The sequence below is a fragment of the Apteryx rowi genome, unplaced genomic scaffold (genome assembly GCF_003343035.1).
Source record: "Apteryx rowi isolate R43461 unplaced genomic scaffold, aptRow1 scaffold_183, whole genome shotgun sequence".
In the NCBI taxonomy this organism is placed as follows: domain Eukaryota; kingdom Metazoa; phylum Chordata; class Aves; order Apterygiformes; family Apterygidae; genus Apteryx; species Apteryx rowi.
The window spans coordinates 1,051,626-1,071,709 of NW_020448119.1; the positions used below are offsets into that span (position 1 = coordinate 1,051,626).

Genomic DNA, 20,084 nt, shown 5'->3' on the forward strand with positions numbered 1-20,084 from the left:
GCCCGGGCTGCCGGGCGTGAGGCGGGAGCCATGGCCAACGTCAAGGTGGCCGTGCGGGTCCGGCCGCTGAGCAAAAGGTGCGGCGGGGCGGCGGGATGCGGGCGCGGGCGGTGCCCGGCGGGCGGGGGGCGCGCAGCCGCCTCGGCGGGCGGCTCCTCGGGAGCCAGGAGGGGAAAGCGGGCGCTGCAAAGCTTCAACTAAGGCACCGGGAGTGGCAGGATCCGTCTTTCCAGCTCGCTGAGTAGCCTGGAAAGTCTTCTTAAAAAACCCACCAGCTGGTGCTGTTTGGTTGACCACCCTCTTCCTGAGCTCCCCGAAATAGGCCAGCTGTCATTCAGCGCAGGGGCATCGTCCCGTCCCCTTTGTTGTTGCTGGTTTTTCCAGCGGAGGCAGGAGCCGGATATTCCCGTTGTCGCTCAGCTCTGCCCCTTCCCCGACTTGCTCGTCTCCAATAGAAACTCGGAAAACTAGATAATATGACTTAAAGACAACTCCCACAAACAAGAAGGTGCCGCAGCGCAGGACGCGGGTGGTGGTTTGCTATAATGCATACCCCTTGCAAACTTTGGAAATTTGGGGAGGGAAAGGAAGGGAACAAGTAAGCAGTGAGAATTTCAGTGGCTAGTAATTTATTCCTCCTGTTAAGGAAATGCTATAACACTTAAAGCAGAAATGGTTTGAAAATTGCTGTGAACTCTTTCTCCGAGGGCCGGTCTTTGATTTGATGCTGCCTTTCTTTTTAACGTGAGTCCCTCATATAGTCTTCTGACTGCTTTGACTTAGTGATAAATAACCCTTTCAAGTAGAAGATAAAAATGCATCTTGAAGAATTGCCCAGTTAAAAAAAAAAAAAAAAGTAGTCTAACCATTTAGCCAGTAACACAGTAACATATTTTGTACTTATAAGTTCTTATTTGTTGATGGATTTTGTTCAAGCCTTTGTAACTTTCATTTTAAACTCCATACCAGTTAAGCATTCAACAAAATCATTATTCTATTTTAATGGTGTTTGCAAGCAAGAAAAGATACCAGTGAGTGTTGCATAAAATAAAAAATAAAAATTGCTGGTCTTAAATAATAGAAATGGAAAAGGTGGAAAGTAATTTACAGGTTTTCAATATATTTTGGCTTTAACTCAAAACTGACTTCTAAAAAGTTCTATCCATAATTACATTAAAAAAACGATGTTCAAGTAATATAAATCTGATTATAACACAGCTCTGAATAGAACCCATTTTAATAGAGACTGGTATATTGGAAGAAGTGCTGCAGCATGGAAGTAAGCTAAGTTTAGCCTTTCGTTGCTTAGTGTTGCTTTAGTGTTGGGGATAGATATTCTTTGATTTTTTCTTTTTCTGTATTTTTACTGTCGTTCTTAGCTTTAATTGTTTGTATGAAACTGGTTAAATAAATTGTCACTATGCTCTCCAGAAATAAAAAGCAATACAAACATGCTAAGTATTAACATTAAATGACAACTTGGAATGATACTAAATTATCTAAACCATAGGACCCTTTTGTTTCAGTCTTGCAGAGTTCCCTAGAGACTGGAAGTATTGCAAAGTTCGACTTGGCAATGTATTTTATTGTGCAGTCTATGACATATTTGTTTCTCCTACAATATTATTTGTCTGCCTATTTGCAATAACGTGGTGGCTTAGTCGGGTCTCCTGTGGATATCAGTTAAAATGAGTGTTGCTTAGCTGTTGGGGAAGCAGGGCCAAAGACTCAGCAGGCAGGGATGTGATCTGCCCTCTCACCAGCACCTCCTTTGTGAGGTACTTTGCACCACTTCTGTCTTACTGTTTCTTTCCTGACTGGTAGCATTAAACAGAGCGTCGGTATACTGGTATACTGGGTAAGGTGTGGTAAACAGGAAAACCTTTGGTGTAGTCTGTTTGGGCCAGCTTTTTGATAGGTAGTGTAGTTTGGAGAGGAGGGTGGGATCAGAAACATGGACAGCCTCCAGCACAAGGGTGAAATGAAACTGGCACTGAAATGCAATGTTTGCACAAAGGGGATAGTGGAAACCCAGGGGATAGTATAGGAAGAGACTGATAAATAATTCCGTCTGCTAAACCTGTGGTAGTGTAACTGGTGGGATGGGGATGCAGAGACCAGGCTTGTGGCAGCTGGCCCCAAAGGCAATAAGCCATTTACTCCCTGTGCCGTGTTGCCACAGCTGAGGTCAGCAAAAGCTTTCAAGATGGATTATTACTTTTTTTTTTTTTTTAATGAAGGAAAAGGAGAAGTGATTGCATGTTCTCTCTGAATGTTCTGACAAGAGAACTTGCTTTCTAACCTTGCCCAAAATTGCCCAAATGTAATGACTTCTTAGGCAAACGGCAAATATATGAATGCTTAAAGTAACCTGTATAGAGACTGAAAGGATTAAAGCTTTCCAAGAAGATGAAGGCCTCTTGCAATTCCCATTTTGTATACTACCTCCATACTGTGGTCACATACACCTCTTATTGTCTCTATGCACATGTGCCACGGTAGTCTCCAACAGGTCCTTGTGTTGACAGAGCTCATAGGATCTCTTCCTGCAAAAAAATTTCAGTTTAACTGGGTTGAGGTACTTTAACAATTACTGTTACAGTTCCAGACAAAAATATTAAACTTTCATTTTTAAAGTTCCAAAATTTGAAAAGCTGTGGGCAAAGGCTAGACTCAGAGTTACTTGGTCATTTCTAGACTATCATAGAAGACTTTACTTGCTCATTGTTTCTGTTCACGATGGCAGATGAACTTTGGTTTTGCATTTTAAAATTTACAAATTAAAAGATCTTAATATGGGTGATCATAAAATCCTACTTTCTGCTTAAAGTATTTGTTTTTAATAAACCATATTAATCACATCTACTGCTTGTTATTTAGCATAAGGCAAAGAGTGGTCTTTTTGTTCTCTGCCTGTACAGTGCTCGTCACAATGCATTCTTTGACAGAGAGCTCGTATGCACAAATAATCCCCAATAGTTAAAAAGCAAGTACAGTTAAAATAAAAAATGCAGAAGTTTTTCCTTTGCCTAAAATTTAAATAGCTTGTGGTGAGTGTTCTTTATAATGCCAGAAGCATCAGCCTTTCTGTGACAGACTAAAGTATTTTTCATCACCAAAGCATTGTCCTGGGAGTAAATTGAGTATTCCCTGATGTGACATTCTTTTAAAAACAACAAGAACAACCACCCAACACTTTATTTTACATTTACTAATCTCTGCATTTAAAAAAAATCATTATGTTATGGTTAAATGCGTACTTGTTCTGCCTAAATACATTCCCCCTCAGAACAAAATAGGGAAGCTTTAATGGGTGGTGTAAATTGATTACAGTGGTAGATAATTTTCAAGTATTAAATAGGAGCTGGGAACTGGTAAAATCCATTTATGGTTTATTGCCAGACATTTAATGCTTGGGCTATTAAAAAAAGATATCAGACTTTTGTGATGAAAGTGTAATGTTATTTTTGGCTGTAAGTTAGAAGCTATTGAGAAACCCTTTCAATGCTAACACGTAATTATGTGAAACTGGAATGCGGGTTCCTTTGCTCCTTTCTTGATTTCTGCAGCTGGGTATGCCCGCACTGCAGTCTGCAGGGTAGTGGAGGGATACCACACCTGCCCTTAAAACGTTAGGGCTTGGCAATAGTATGGCTGGCCTGAGAAGGTGGAAAACTACCCGTCAGGAACTTCAGTACTGTATCTAGGGCACTTCTTATGCTTGGGTAGCTGATTTAAAGCTGTACTGGATATTTGTATGCTATGGTAACATTTGCAGTATTAGACATACCCTTTGACTATTTATGTAGGCCAGTATAAATCAATGCTAGTTTTTAGGCGCTGCTGTCTTTAAAAATGTCTGCCCTTATGGTAACGTGTGACAACTCCAACACTCAATTGAAGCAGCTGATTACTCTCACTGTAGACCTCAGCCATGTGTTTTATGGGAGGAGGAAGGGAAGGCTGTGTTTGTACAGAACATATTTGGGGTGGGAGCCCCTCTGGGGATGGGTGGGGGAGGTGTCCAGGAGGGTATAGCTGCGACCAGGATGGAGTGCAGCTGCTTATCCTCAAGCCTTTTCCCTCGTGAGCCATTTTCTCTGCATCTTCTCCTCTTCCTCCAGCAGTTCCCAAGTAACTTGCACATACCCTGGACACGTTCCCTTTTCACACTGTAGTTTGAGAACTGCTGTATAAGCAGTCTTTGAACAGAGAGAAAGGAGGATTTTAAAAAACAGTGCCCTATACCACAGTGAAAAGTCTCATGCGTTGGTATAGGATTCTCTTTCTAGCATTTACCCATGACCAGAAGACGTTGCATTCCTTCATGGATTGTAGAGCGAGGTCTGGGTAAAATCATTCACAGAAAGTCTGTTTGTTTAAGTCATAAAATTATAGTGCTTTTAGTTTAAAAACTTGATGTTAGGGCATGCAACTTGCCCTGTGACACTTTTTGAGAGTTGACAGTAGTCCATTGGGCCCACAAGTTTGGGAGCTACTTGTGCAGGACTCAGCAAAAGGCACACTGACTCTGCTGCAGAAAATTTATCCTCCGCTTTCCAGCTGCCTCTGAAGCCCGGGAATGGAGAGACTGGCAAGGAAATTCCTATTTGAAAGGATCTTTCCTGGTATCTTTATTAACTCACAAATGAATCCTCCACCCTCTATGAACCTCATAGACATGTCAGCTAAAAAAGTCACTAAAAAAGTGACTTTACCTGAAAGCTGCCCTTCACCTCGTTCTGCTTTGCTTTGTTTCCAAGCTGTGACTTGAAGGCCTCGTGTCCCGCTGGTTATTCCCATGCCCTAACGAGTTCCTGAGCTTGTCCTCCATGCTCTGGCAAATCAGAGCGTCAAAAAAATGTCTGGGTAGTCCCGAGTGGCAGAGTTGCACTGTACGTGCAGCTGTGTGGGTGCCTGCTGTCACAGTCTGCCCTGCAGCGGGAGTTTTCCTCCTTGCTGGTCCCCTGTACAGTGTAGTCCTCAAGCAGCACTCCTGCAATGCGGCAGGTAATGAGGCTTGGGGGTGCAATGAGGAGGAGGAGGATTGAGTTTGAGTTCCTAAGAACAGAGATGGTGGGCCGCAAGCAAGCCCAAGGCTGGGAGGTGGTTGTCTGAGTGTTAGGGAAAGTTTCTCTGTTCCTGTGATTTCCAGAAATGTGTCAGGCTAATGTAATGGAATATTCTGAGAAAAGATAGCATAGAAGTTTAGGTTAACATTTCAAAAGCTTTTCAAATTACAAAAAAACCCTACTTTCTTCAAATCATTGTGATACCTTACTTCAAATATATTTGATGCAACAGTATAATGATGCAAGGTATTTGCATCATTATATTCTTACAGTTTATTTTTGTTTCCAATTTTGACTTCTGCTTGGGATAACTTTTCTGTGCTGTTGGATAGTGTTAAAAAATTTTGTTTGGATTTAACTTTTTTGAAAGAAAAGTGTTTTCAAGAAGGGGACATTTGCTTCTAAAGGTGGCTGTGAGGATTTTTTTTTTTTTTTTTTTTTTTGATTCATTTCTCTAGCTGACTTAAACTTTGCTCAGTAACTCAAATGTGTGTTGGATGAATTAGCTCCCTGTTAATGGAATATTATCATCATCTTTATTAACTGCCTTATTAGATGTAAATGGAAATAACTTCTTTAGAAATCTGTGTGTATTTCACATCAGTGCAAGAAATACATTGCGGTGTAAATTGTCTGGAAAATGGGTGTAGTATAATTTGTTTGTATAGGTATTCAACATAGGTACCATATGATATAATTTTCAAATACAAAACAAAATATTGGTTCCTTTGGAGAAAATGACAAAATCATCATTGTTTTCAAAGGGACTAGAATGTGTCTGTGAAGAGAAAAGGTTTAAATATAGGGAAAAACCAAGTAACAGGTGAGAGTCAAAAAACACCTTCTAGCTTGTCTGTGACCGTTAGGGGCTTTTTACGTTATAATAAAGTTTAGACGAAGGCAGGCCGGGGAATAGAACACAGGTTAGTGAAGAGTCTTTCTTTTACCCTCACCTTATTTCCTCATCCTTCTCAATCCTACATTGTAATATATATTCCCTGCTACCTTGGTGCTCTCATCCTCTTACAGCTAGGCAAATGGCAGGCTACTTTTACCTACTGTGATAGCTGGGGGAGCGTTGTTCCTCTGCGTGCCTCTGCTGCACCAGGGTTCCTTCCTCAGGTGGTGGCAGCTGAACTCTGTCCCCAAAACAGCGAGTTTGGGGTTTGGTACTTGATGCTGGGAAAGAGATTTCTCAGGCCTCTAAGAGTTTCTGTCTGAAGATCTATACAAACTGCACTGGTTATGCATTGTTCATGATTTCAAGCTTTTTTCACGGAAAAGCTGGGATTTTTAAAACAAAAGTTGAAATTCTAACTCTGTGTTCTGTTTTGGGGAGATCTTCCTCCCAAACAAATATGTTTTACTATTTTTGTATCCTGTTTTGTATCCTGTCTACTGTTAAGGTTATCTTGAAATATTTTATTTTCTCTCTTTCTCTCAAATTAGTTAAAATTTTCTTTTGCTTAGTCCGTTATTTGAAGTTTCATGTAAACTGTATTATTGAGGTGGCTGCTCTTTTCTCTTAATATCTGTGCTTGGCACTAGCAGGTGGTTTTCATAAGCCACGTCTGTGTTTTTATAAGGGCACTGCATCAGCAACCTTTCCCAGATGTATTCTTGTTGCAGTTGTGCTGAGAGGGGAGCACACGGAGCAAGACTTCTAACTTTTTAAAATGGGCAGACTTCTCTGCTTGTCCTGAATGGCCAAATGCTTTGAGGGCCACCATAGCCCAGTCCATGGAAGACAATGTCTCTGCTGACGTTATGTGACAGTACTCTGCCTGTACTCATTTAAGCCGGGAGCATGAGGTGCTAGCTACTAGCAGCTAACTTTCTAAATTAAGAGGCTGACAGTGCCTCTTCTTTCACTTCCCTTGTTGTCTGTGCAAGAGCAGCTACAATGTCCTTAAAAAACAACACCCCATCCCCAACAACAACAAACCTTTTGGAAGCCTTCTAATTGAAATTTTCCATTTTCATAAGATACTTTTCCTCCCCAGTCCTGGAAGTACTTTATAAGCATCAGAAATTAATCATTTTGGAGCAAGGACTGCATTTTTGCATAAAGCAAAGAAAAATGGGGCACAAGGCAATTTAATGACCTGGCTATAGCAATGTCTGTGGTGGGCAGTTTCATTCTCTTAGGACCACATACTCTATCTGAGGGAAGTTGTATTAATGTAAGATGACATGACTGCATGTATAGAGATCATTGCACACCTCCCCTGGGGAACTATGCAGAGGGCTGAAAGCTAGTCTTGTGGGACCTTTTTGCAGTAAGTTGTGAGATGCCAACACTGTGTTAAGGGAACTATGGGAATTTGGAGTAGGGTTTTCCCAATTTCCTATTTTTAAATCCTATTCTATGCTATCTTTGAAAAGCAGGACACACAATTGCTACTTTTTAAACTTTCTTGCCATCTTTATATTAGTAGCATTGATTTTCAACAAAGTAATGTCATTTTGCACTTCTGTATTTGTAGAATATTTAAGGGTTTAGTACAGGAGCTGGTTTTGATGTAATGAAAGGGATAACTGAGGAAGAGGGATGAGACCGTGCATTGCAGCATTCAGTGTCTCAGTCACTAATGTAACCACCATCACATGCAGAAGTTCTGTCCTGGGGAATGCAAACTGGCCAGTGAAGCCAAATTGTGGTTTGCAACAGTTGGGAATGGGTGCAGAATTTCTTTGATGCAAAAGACTGAATTACACTGTCTTGCTCCCTAGGCTCTCCAGTGCAGAAACACCTAAATGAGAACTGTTCTGGCTGTTGCAAAATGGCAGTAACAGAGATCCATAAACTTGTAACTTTGGATTGTATTTACTTAGCTGAGAGTTAGAAAATCAAGGCTGGAAGAGTATCTCCTTTGGATGAAACTGGACTGGACTTTGACTTTGTTTCACATCCCCCTTATTTCATGCAAAGGGTTTTCTTAAGTGCTGACTGTATGACAGATAAGAGGACTTTCTCCTCTCCTCTGCCCTCCTCCCCTCAGGCTCTCAGTATGAAAGAAAAAAGGAGCATTATTCCAAGGCTGTTCAAAGCACTGATGGATCATTAGGGATGTTTCTGACTTGGACTGCTCAAGAATGATGCCTGACACTCTTGTTCTAGCAATATAAGACTTTAAAGACGGTGCAGAAAAGCATATTCTTCTTGAACTGTGACATTCACATGGGCAGCATTGCAGAACTCATTGTGATTTTCAAGGAGGCTATGCTGTGCTTCCTTTCCTAGTTTATGAAGGTATAATCAAAAGCTTGGGCAAGATCAAGAAAAATTTAACCATTTTAGCAGGCATTATATCTTGAAATAGCACTGATGATGGCTCATGCTTATCTCTGCACCAAATATTCCTGTTTTTGTTGCTGTATAATATTTGCAAAGAAGAACAGGGAGAAACCTCACTAGGATGATGGAAAGATGATTTCGACTGTCAGATTATGTCAGCTGTTATCAGAGCCAATGAAAGCTTTATACAGCTGAGGGTAGCCTTGAAAAGATAACTTAAGCCGTATGTCTAGTGTAGCAGTGTGCTGTCTTGGTGAACTTTGTGTACTTGGCTTCAATATAGATTTTCGAATTACTTATAAACATCTGTTTTGAATTTGGTAGGAGGAATGTTGACTGGGCTGTACACTACTTTTTTGAAACATGCAGTAAAATAATTATAACTTTAAAAGAAATATCCAAAATTGTTTGGGTAGTATTAAATAATGAAAAATTTTGAAAACAAACTTTAGGCAAATTTACTTGATTATTGATACTTGTTTAAAAAAATAGTGCATTAGCTGAAGTCAGGGTATTCCTACTGTTAGCATCTCTTAACTTCCACAGGTTACAGCAGTAGTGATAAGGATGCAGATTGTGCTGGTGCCATGGAGAGATGTGGCTCGGAAAGCTGTGGTTGTAGGTGCCTTGTCACTGGAGTGCAGCAGCTCTTATGGCTGAAGTCTTTGTGGTTTCTTTCTACAATTTCTGCAACATTTTTGTTGCTGATGGAGCAGCATAGTCTCTTAGTGTTCTTCTCATTGCACCTCTTGGTCTTTAGACAGATGTGTCCTCAATCCATTTTGTCTTAAGCAGTGTTCTCTAAAGACTAACGTAACTTAGAAAATATGCCTTGCATTGCTTTTTTCTCTGTTTCCATGGTCAAGGTCAGCGTTCAAGCAGGTGCAGAGATGGCAACTTCTCAGAGATATCCTTGCCAAGGCCACCAATAAACAGAGGGCAGAGGAACTGTAAGACATACTGTTAATGGAAAGGAAAAGATAAATCTGAATATTCCTGAAGTTTTTCCCATAAAGATCTTATAAAAATATGCAAAAGCTTTGCTTAGATTTGCCTCAGGATCATCCTGCAGCTGCTGGCAGGGTGAGTGCATGGAGGTCCCATTAGGAGGCACAAAGCATCCCAGGTACAAGTGGAGCTAGTCCAATAAATGTTGCTAAGCTTCCTTACAGGCTATTATGGTTATCAGTCGTGCCCTGGGAAGTGACAGAGTCCCAGAGACAGCAGCGATTGCTGCCTGCATCCTGCCAGGCTCTCTGCAAGGGTGCTTCTGGTTGTCTTTGTAAGAAGGGTATGAAAATGCCTTCCACCACAGTGGGCCAAATGGCTGCTATTTCTAGAAATGTCTAGAAAAAGATTAAAGTGAATTGTTCAAAAAAATGTGACAAACGGGACTTCCCAGACCTGCCAAAATCCCTGCAAGAAGGAAAGGATCAATATTGTTGCCTCGCTCACTGCTTTTGAGCACACATTACCACCTCTGTCTTGGTACAGGTTTGAGACTGGTTTTGGAGTTAACTAGGGTGATGGGAATTGATGGGGAAACATAATAACTTGCAGTGATTACATTGCAGGGTTATTTTAAAAATTTGTATGAATAGACACTCATTAAATTCTTTCAAGAATTATTTAAGTTTGCTCATGTACTTGAGTAGTAAATATTGGCTTTAGTGTACTTAATTATTTTGGTGAATATCTGGTGGTGTGTATTTGTAGAACCTGTTTTGCTTTATTACATGACAACTGCTAATGACTCCAATATTTTTGTTTTACTACATGTCTTGTTTTTAAAATAAACAGGCAACTTTTAAAAGTCAGCTCTTTTGTTCTTAAGTGCATGACTTATTTGAGAGGGTGGAGGAGAAGTGGGGCAAATTTTATGAAGTCTTAAGTAGACAACTGCCCTTCTTCCCACCCACTGCTTCCCCAGCTTTGTATTCCTACTTGCACTTCTGTACTCTGTGTCTGGACTCATCTGGGTAAGATCAAGCAAGATGTGGAAACGCTCCTCTGCAGGGTCTTGATCTCTTCTGGTTCTTTTCCACTGGCTTGTTCTTCCCGGTCTTGCAGGGTGTCTGTTGTCCTTCTGGGGCTGCAGTACAGAAATGATTTGTCATAGAAACAGCAAATGTTATGGGGAGATTTTCTTTTGGACTCCCCCTCTTTTTGGTTGGACTGCCACAGCTGCTTGACTTATGTCTGTTCTCTTTCGTCACTCCCTGTTCCAGCCCTGCTGCTGCATTCTGTATTTGAGTTACTGTTCTGTCCCTGGGTTTGCATTTCCCCAAAACTTTCAGTATCTGAGAAGATCCAGGTCTTTCTTGGGCCATGCAGTATCAGATGGTCTTTCTGCAACTCTATCTTTGTACAGGTAACTTTTTCTCATGCAAACTAATTTAGCAGAAGAGAGGCATTTTCCAAACATACCATGAAGTTTTAGAAATGGTGGAAAAAAGGGAGGATGGAGAAACTAAATGTTAAGGTCACTGAGAGCTCTGAGCAGCAGAATTCAAATCTGTTACAAGAGAGGTGTACTTTAGGGTTGATCTTATTTGTATGAGAAATACAGCTTTCGTACCTGTGGAGTAATGCACCCATTCTTAAGGAATAAGGATTGTTTTATCAGTCAAATGCAAATTGTGGTATGCACATGTGTAAAGATGTACTGACAAAAAAATTATGCTAAAAGAACTGTTGTGGTGTTTGTAATCTAGATGTCCTGACCTTAAATCCAGAACAGCTGTGAATGTGCTTTGCCTCCTGTGCTTTAGTTGTTAAAACTGTGCTTCCTTTCCCCAAATTATCTGGTTTGTACCTAAATGAGGCGTGAAATAAACACATATTTACAGGAGGTTGAATGTATGGTTCGTACAGCAGGGGACAACTAAGAGTTTGATTTCATCGTATGCTCAGTGCTTTATCTGTAAGCTGCTGCAGAAAGGAAGGTGTGTCTGTTCCCACCACTGTATGTTCCTGCCCCTTCTCTTCCTCTGGCTTTAGTAACTGTGGGACCACTGTGTTCAGTGCTCTGAAACAGCTCACTTACCCTATCGCACACTGATTATTTATTTTAGTGGGTTTGTTTTCTGATCACAGCTGATCTGAGTCACTGCATGTGTGCAGGATTTCTAGATCCAGTGCTAGAGGGGAAGTGGGGGGTGGAAGAGGAGAAGGAGGAGAGAAAATGTCCCTTGCAGCAACAGCCTGCAGTTAAAATAAATTAAGCGTACTGTGAATCTACACCCAGAGCAAGTGGAGACTTTAGTTCTATCCCTGCTTTTTGATGACTTTCTTGTTGTGTGAGACTTGAACAAAGCTGCTTGACTCTGCTGCACTGAGCTTTTCGCTTTTTTTGTGAGGAGTCATCATTACCCTGTGGTAGAAGGCAGTGGGGTAATTTTATTTTGTGTTGTTTGTATTGTACTGTTTTTATATTTTAAATTTATCATAGTGAAGGTTTTATGTTTGGAACTTCTTTTATCTTGAATCTTCAGTAGTGCTTTTCATCTGGGAGAACATTAAGTGGCTAAAACCCACACCATAAAGTCATTTGTTCATAGGCCTGTGTATAGCACATGTGGACTGAGGGCAGTGGGTTTCATTTAATTGTGATAGGTGGGGCTGGGTAGCACTGCTTGTTATTGAGGTTGCCTTGCATTTGCAATTAGAATACCCTGGCATTTAAAGCTACTTGAAGTTTTACCAGATTTTAACCATTTGGGTAAAAGTCTTCCATGCATGAATGCTTGCCTCAGGCTAGATATTCTTATTTAATTATGTTTAAACTTCATCTAAAAAAGTTCAGCTGCTTCAAAAATGAGGTTAAGGAAAAATTATGCTTTAAAGTATTTAAAAGCAACTTATGGTGACCTGTTCTTTGAACTCCCCCATTGATGTGAAATATGAAATCAGATGTGTACTTTTTTTTTGATGACCCCGTCTGCGTCCACCCATTTTCGTTCAAGTTCTAAATAAGAAAAGGTTGCATTTAACACATGCTCAGTAAAGACTTGCAAGAGCATAGCAGATAAAAGTTTCAAGGGATCCATTCTCATTGAGCTTCTTGCCTTCTCTAGGGCTGACCAGCTTGTGCTTGCACCGTCCCTGTAAATCGGAGAACTCCCCAGTTGAGTACTGCCATAGTGGAGCAAGCTCCATGTTATCCCAGTCTGGGTTGGAGCCCAGGTGTTGGAAGTGAGAGCAAGGTCTTCTGTCCTGTTTGCTCTCAGTGATGACGTGCTTATAGAGCCCAGCTGGGGTACAGGAGGAAACCAGTTCAGTGCTGGAGTGCACAAGAGAACGTGGGACAGAGATGGGAAAGAGCTGACAGGAGAGCAGGATCACGGACCGCTGGAGTAGAGGGATCAGCCTAATGAGCAGCTGTAATGCAGGGGGAGAAGGGAGCTGAGAGCAGGTGAGGACACTGAAACTGAGATTGGGCCCATGGACTTGGTGCTAGAGGGAGAAGTTAGCAGGAACCCGTAAGTAATGATGTGCATATGGGGAAGGGGGGATAGGAACTTGCTGAACTGTAACTGGGATGATAACACCGCAGGGTTAACGGCAGGACTGAAAAGCAGGGAATTAGAAAGGAGGATACGGCACAGATTAGCTCTGGGGATTGGAAAGAAAGATACAGCAGACTATGCTGGAGACATGGAAAGACAGGAGTAACAGACAACAGAGTGGGTGTCACTGAAGCAAGCTCCCTCCTAAAGGGGAACCCAGGATCCCTCCAGATTTGTCTGTCTTTTGCTGTTTATAAGTTCTTGTGAAATTGTCTGTCAAAACGTCCCATCTCCTTTTCGATCTGGTCCATATGGAGGCTGTCAGCTTTGTCCATTAGCTCAGATGGCAGTGGTTTCTGTGTGGACGTGAAAGTCCCCGGACTTGTTATTTGTGTTGAAACGCACTTGCTTTTCAAAAAATCTAGGAAATTGCACACATGCAGATTAAATGCATCTACTGCAAGTTTCTACCTTAGATACCCCAAGCCTCCCTCATTAGGCTTCGTTGCTCAGGGAGCCTAATTTAGGGGCCTGCATGTTAGGTACCTAGGTGTATCTGATGCAAATCCTGTCTATTCTGAGCGCTCCTCTTTTTCTTGGGGACTAATTCAGGATTCTGGTGTCTGAACTGTCAAAGTGCTGCAAGCTCACGGCTTAACCGAAATCTGTGGGAGCTGTGCTTGAGCTGTATGTGTACTTTATATGTGAAGTGCCACATAAAAGTATGTATTACAGAAAGTACCAAGTTCTGTGCCTCTCAAACTAGGCACCCAAAATTAGTAAAATGAAGCACAGAGACATCAAGGTGAAACATTATTTTCTGTGTGTAAAATGGGCAGAGCCTACACTCAGAAATGTGTTTAAAATGCCTTTAGGTTTGTGAAGCTTTCAAACACCAATCAGTTCCAGGGGAAATTCAGTGAAGAAATTAATAGCATCCTAAGGGTTTGTTCTGAATGCTGGGTAAGTAACCAACCAACCAACCACACCAAAACATGCGGGTGAACAAGGAGAACTGAAGAGAAGGACCCCAAAGACATGCCACGGTGTCTGAAAGTTACATGCAAAGAAATTCACGGTGGTTGTCTAAGGTTTTTTTTTGTTTGTTTTTAGTTCTTATTTTTGGTTTTTTAGGTGTTTGCCAGCGCTGCTTGAATTCACTAAACAAACTTATTCTTACAGATCTTAAAAAAGAAGGGACACCTACTAACCCGACAGTAGTGACTTGCATAGGGCTGGCAGACGAGCAGTCCTGAACCCTCCTGCTCTTGTCTCCTGATGCTGCCTGTTATTAAAGGGTTTCTAGGTGGTGGCTGAATAGATTCAGAGTGATGTAACTGGCAATGGCATTTCAATACACATGTTCAGGGTATGGTTTTACTTTTACGAATTCGATAATACATGACATTGTAAGGAAGAGATTTAAAGCCCTTGTTTGGGGTTGTAAAGAAAATATATTTTTAAATTACAAGAACACCTGTACTTCCGCAGAGCTGTTGAAAGCTGAAAACTTTAGTTTTTGAAATGTCATTTGCTAGTGTCAATTGTCAATGAAAGAGTGTAACTGATGGGGGAGTAAAGAGTTTTGTACAAATGTAAGGAAATCTGTTAAAAGACAGTTGTTGTATGATGAATGAATGGTGGCAAATCAGATCTGAATTTTATAACTCTTGTTTTATCCAGTTCATAACTGGCGTAATGATACCCAGCCATCTCATTAACAAGTGATGTATATACAGCTAGTCTCAGCTGACCTCATCTTTCCCTTCAGCTTAATTTTAGACAAAGTATGACACAACTGTACTAAGGAGGAAGTTCATTTTATTTCTAAATCAATTTTTTTCCATCTTTGCAAAGGCATTAGGCCTCATCAAAATAAAAGGTTCTGGTAAAGTTGCAGCTTATAAGGTTTTTCAGAGCTGTTTCGTTATCAGAGTGCAAAGTAAACTGTGGATGAAATTTCTCAGGATTAGCGCGGTCCTTTTCCTTTCTGCTGTCAGAGAAGTAGGTCACTGACCTCTTCTTCCTCATTTCTGTTCTGCTGTGTATAAAAATCCATATTAATTATGGATGGGGGGGAATGAATCAGCACATGAGGGGAGGCTGTGTTCTTTCTTGATCTGTAAATTGTGACCTTTAAAATAACTTGTAAATGACTGGAATTTTGCCAAACTGTATTTACTTTTTTTATTTTTCTACTACTCTCCAAAACAACACACCTTTTGAACCATGACCAAGAATGCTTTTTTTAAATTTATTTTCATGTAAACCTATAAATAAGAGCGTTTTTATCTTCAAGTAGTTATCATGCTGTGGGCCCAGAAATAGTTTTTCGCTCTGGCCACATCCTTTTTTCATTCTTTTCTACTACTACTCATTTATGAAAGCAGAAGCTGGCTGCAGTAGATTCCAGTGATAGCTGTGTTCAATGGGAATTTTATACATATATCCGTATTAGTAGTCTGTATTAGTCCTTTGCACTTGTGGGACTATCTTGTCCATTTACATTTCAGGACTGTTTTGGTAATGAAAACTTTGAGTAAAGTAATATCACTTTGGATTATATGGTAAAAAGCTGACAGTGCTAACGGAGAATACTTTTGGCTCATAGGTCTATGATGTGGAAATATACTCCACAAAACATAGCTACTCTACATGTCTCACTGTACTTTTTAGTGACAATGCCTATTTACAGTTTTTGAAAAGTAAAATTTAATTCACTTTACACATTTCTATTCTTCCTTGTAAATATAATTTAAAACAACAACACTCTTAATTTGAAATAAAATCTTAACAAAATACTTAAGACAAGCACTTTGAAACTGTTTAATGACCACAGTGCTGTTATTTTTTTCTTAATGTAAAGATGCCCAGCTGCAGTTATGCAAATACCACTTGCTGTCATAGTGTTTTATAAACAAGAATGTCTTTGTTTGTGATTTGCGTTTTTTTAAAGTAAATGCAGATTTATGGAGGTTATGAATTTGAAATGCATCTTTCTGTGTCTTCATACTTTAAATGGATTTTTGAATGTGTTCTGTTTCTAGAGAGAGTGCAGAAGGAGGAAGAGTGATTGTAGAAGTTGATGACAAAGTGGCAAAAGTCAGAAATATAAAGGTATGGTGTTTTTGTTCTGTTTCTCACATAAGGATTCTGACATGACAATTTCTATATTTGCTTGGCCAATATTAAGGGAAAAATTGTAATTGGCACAGTTTTAGAATTGAAGCAAAAGTGTTGTTTTTTTTTTTATAGACAGGGAATGTAGCATCTAGCTGTGTTATCCTTGTTTTCTATGTTTTGTATTTATCAAAGCTGCTGCACTCTGGCTGCAAGCCATCATTCAAGGCTGTTAGTAATTTGTTTAGAATTTTGCACTTATCTTACTGTTACTAACATGTGGATAATTTCTCTCCCCGTTTTTCTTCTCCTGCTTTCCTATTTGTGCTCAGCATGCAACTAGCTTGTGTGAAAGGGAGCAAAATGTGTTCAGCTACAGTTCAGGCCTTGGGAAATGAGCAAGAGCTGTAAGAATAAACTTAATGTAGCCGACCTCCTGTCTGAGAGTTTGGGAGTCCACTTGCATGGGAATCAACCCTGTCTTTTAGACTCTTGGACTCCTTAAAGCTGCCATGCTACTCCACTAAATTAACAGAATAGGAAATAAGCAATTTTGTATTGTCTAACATCTTTCTGCTTCAAAGGCAAATAAATGAACTGTGGACTTACCAAGATTGTGATAAGTGGGGATTCTGCAAAGACAGATGTGTTTTATATATCTTGCCTCCTTTTTCTTTATATCTGCAAGCAACCCAGTCATTTTAAATGGTTGGTTCAAAAATTGAACGAATGGATTTGAACAACTTACCCTTTTCCATTGTAATCTTTTTTTGTATTGACACTAGGTATTCTCTCTTAAACACAGAAGCTGGGAAAAAATAGCAGTGAGGAGATCTCTCTCATGTACATAAAGTGTTATGATCTGTATAGTTCCTTTCTTTATTGTGACTGATGTTCAGGCACTGATTCTTCTAGGGTTTGCTAGTTCAAAGTCAGAATTATAGCACTTGTGCTAATTGAATTACCATTGGTAGGCCAATGCTTTCGCTAAAAACAGGGCTACAAGTAACCTGTAATGATCTCCTCTTTATCATGATCAGGTACAAGTGATTACTTCTGAGCCTGAAGATTTTTCTCTGCCATTTGCATAATGCAAATGTAGTGCTTGAAGAGAGTAATCAGACCTCAGGTCTCGGTTAGATATTGCAAGACTGAGAATTCTTCACAGGCTGCTTTGTTTTCTTTTTATGATTCTTCAGTAATTCTAATAGGCTTTAAAGATGTTCTAATATTGCTTTGTTCATTGTAGTTCCATTTTAAAAACAGACTTAAGTGTGTGAGTCAGAAACAAACTTGTGGCAAATAAACTCGGAGCATAGATAACAGAATGAATAAAACATGATAACTTTTTTCTTCTAGAGAAAAGATCAAAATAGTTGATGGTTTCATGCTCTATTGTGGTCTTTATAAACAATCTCTGATATTGAAATACTTGATGTCCCCCAAAAAAATCCAGAGGTGAAAATAATCTACAGCATAAGGAATAAGATAACTGACAGAAAAGCTAACTGTCACAGCAGCCATTCTCAACCAGTAGGCCAGTTTCTCCAGGCAGACCCATCTTGAAAAAATTTTTTGAAAGGTTATATTTGCAGAGTTTGAGATTTGCTACTCTCTGAAATAATTTTCCCTAATTCCTTATATGTGTGATAAAGATTTCCAAGGAAGCTTTCTTCTCCAGCTGTAATGTTGTCTGTTCCTTTTTATTTTCTTTGGGAAACAAGCCAAATGTGAAGATCTGGGCTTCTAAAGCTGTCAGCCCCTGCTGGGAGTGCCTCTGTGAGCAGGTGGAGGCCTTAGCCATGCAGCTGAGCAATTAGGTCCAGCTGAGCCTTGTTAGACTTGGACTTCTTTTTAAGAGGAGCTTTCTTTCAAAGAGGCTGCTTTGGGGTGCTGGGAGATGATGATGGTGGTGTGAGAGACTCCTGCTGCTGTTCAGTAGTCTAAACAGGATTATCTAGAGATGCAAGAGCTGGCCTATGGATGTTCTGGGGCTTTGTATTTTGTCATTGGTGAGTCTTATAAAGAGAGGGAGTTTGCTTTATGCATAAACTAAATTTATACAGTCTCTAATTGATCCAGACTGATTTATACCAGTGTATAAACAAATATTTATAGGCTGATGTTCACATAGTTATATTTGGGGTAAGGATGCATTGTATTTAAGAAAATGATAAAGTTTAAGTCAGATGCTATCCCAAAATTTGTAAGGTACAGACATGTCTGTCTGCATCAGGCAAAAGGGTAGAATATTTTTCTTTAAAAAATGTGCAGCTACTCTGTGATTAGGTGATTGCATTTCCTGATGGGCAAGAGTATTTTTTTTCATGTTGCAGTAGGCAGGCACCTACTCCAAACCACTTTCAGCCTATTGCTGCAGAAAATATAAGAAAGGAAAAGGTAACTGCATAAAAAGATCACAACACAGAAAAATCCTTGTTATTGAAGATGAGCAATAGGCTCATTAAGATGTTAGCTCTAGCTAAAGGAAACCTTGGTGGTAGTTAATTCAATGTGACAAATTTAGAATTATGTTTTAAATATTTGAAGCTGCTTTACTTCAAGGATATTTTTAAATTATTTCTATCCTCTTTCACTTTGCTTTTTCTTGGTTTAGAAAAGAAGTTGTTAAATGAGCCTGTAAATTCATTTTCCGCAGTAGACTTCATAGCTGATGGCAGTGTTCAGCACTTATAGTGCCTTTTATCCAGTAATCTGACAAATAGCACTGCCATCCCTGGTTTGGGGGGATATTAGTTAAGCAGCTTGTTTAGGCACTGATTAATAGTGAATTTTTTTTATACTTACATTATTGAAAATGTCAACATTGTTAATAAAGTTACTGATTAGGTCAGTGTTACATATGGATCCTTTCACTTTTGTGTAATGTTATGACTCATTGCTTTCTCTCTTTGATTAGAGGAACAACAACATATAGTTCCTTGCTCACAGGCTTATCTATTTTATTGCAAATTTCTTGAGCAAGATTATAAAGAAAGACATATGTGATTCTCCTAATATTTCAGTCACCATTTCTGACTCTGAGCAGGACTATATGTAATATCACAGGCTAGTTGAAAAGATGTTGTCCTAACGCAAAAGACCTTAAAATCACACAGGTTGATGTTAATACTCTGGTCCTTATTTATTGATGATTTCTGATAAATAAAGCCCTCCCAGACAATGGGGGAAAAAGAATTGGTAATATCCATCAAAATGTTTCAAGGAAAGTATGCCTATCTGTATGCAAAGAATTTAATAGCACTATCAAAAAGGATTATCTGTGAATATACTTCTCATGTATGCCTCTTTTCAAATTATTTAAATTTTAGATTCTAGATGTAGGAAATTCTCTTCTCATTAATTCTACACTGAAAAATATCCAAAACAAGTGCAGCTCTTGCAGAAAACTGGCAATTAAACACCAAATAATTTCAGCTCTTCATCTATTTCCTCTCCTGATCTACAAAAAATCCTTTTGCTTCCTATCAAAAGGTACTTTATTTCCAGCACACAGGGATGAGGGGAGGAACTCAACTGTGATTTTTAGTTGGCTGCAGAAGAGCTAAGCCGCTTGAATAGTGGTAATCCTTTGCCATCTTCCCTCTTATTTCCATAAGCACAGACAAGTTCTCTTTCAGCTCACTTGGAGAGATACTTACCTAGAGCAGTTCAACTTATTCTGGCACAAAGAAGTGGAGCAGATGTCCTGGCACCTGCGCATCTTTGTGGGCAGAGCTAGTGACACCCCAGTAACTTGTGCCTTGCTTTGCAGTATTGCTACCTGAAGTCTGGGAGAACTTTTACAGGTGCTCAGACCACAATCACTTGAAACTCTGGAGAGGATTGTGTGAGGTGGTGGATAATAGGCATGCTGGAACTTTTTATTTTGCTCAAAGGGTTCCTTTGTCATTATTATTAATCAAAATGCAGGATTTGCAGTGGCTGCATTTGTAGTGTGCAATCACAGTGAAAGAAGTATTGGCTTCTGAATGTGACAAAGGGAAACTGAGGAACAGACCTGCATTTTCAACTACGGAGTGAGAAGCTAGGTTTTGTTTTCTGAGTCTGTGTATCGCTTCTGTG

At 39.8% G+C, this 20,084-nt stretch overlaps 1 protein-coding gene across 1 annotated transcript in view; it reads left to right on the top strand.

The window, feature by feature from the left end:
• STARD9 (StAR related lipid transfer domain containing 9) overlaps positions 1-20,084 on the top strand; it is a 123,297-nt gene that overhangs the window by 8,011 nt on the left and 95,202 nt on the right. The window contains exon 5 of the mRNA XM_026061612.1: positions 15,926-15,995. Within this exon, the coding sequence (XP_025917397.1) occupies positions 15,926-15,995 (70 nt within the window). The remainder of the gene's footprint in view (positions 1-15,925; positions 15,996-20,084) is intronic.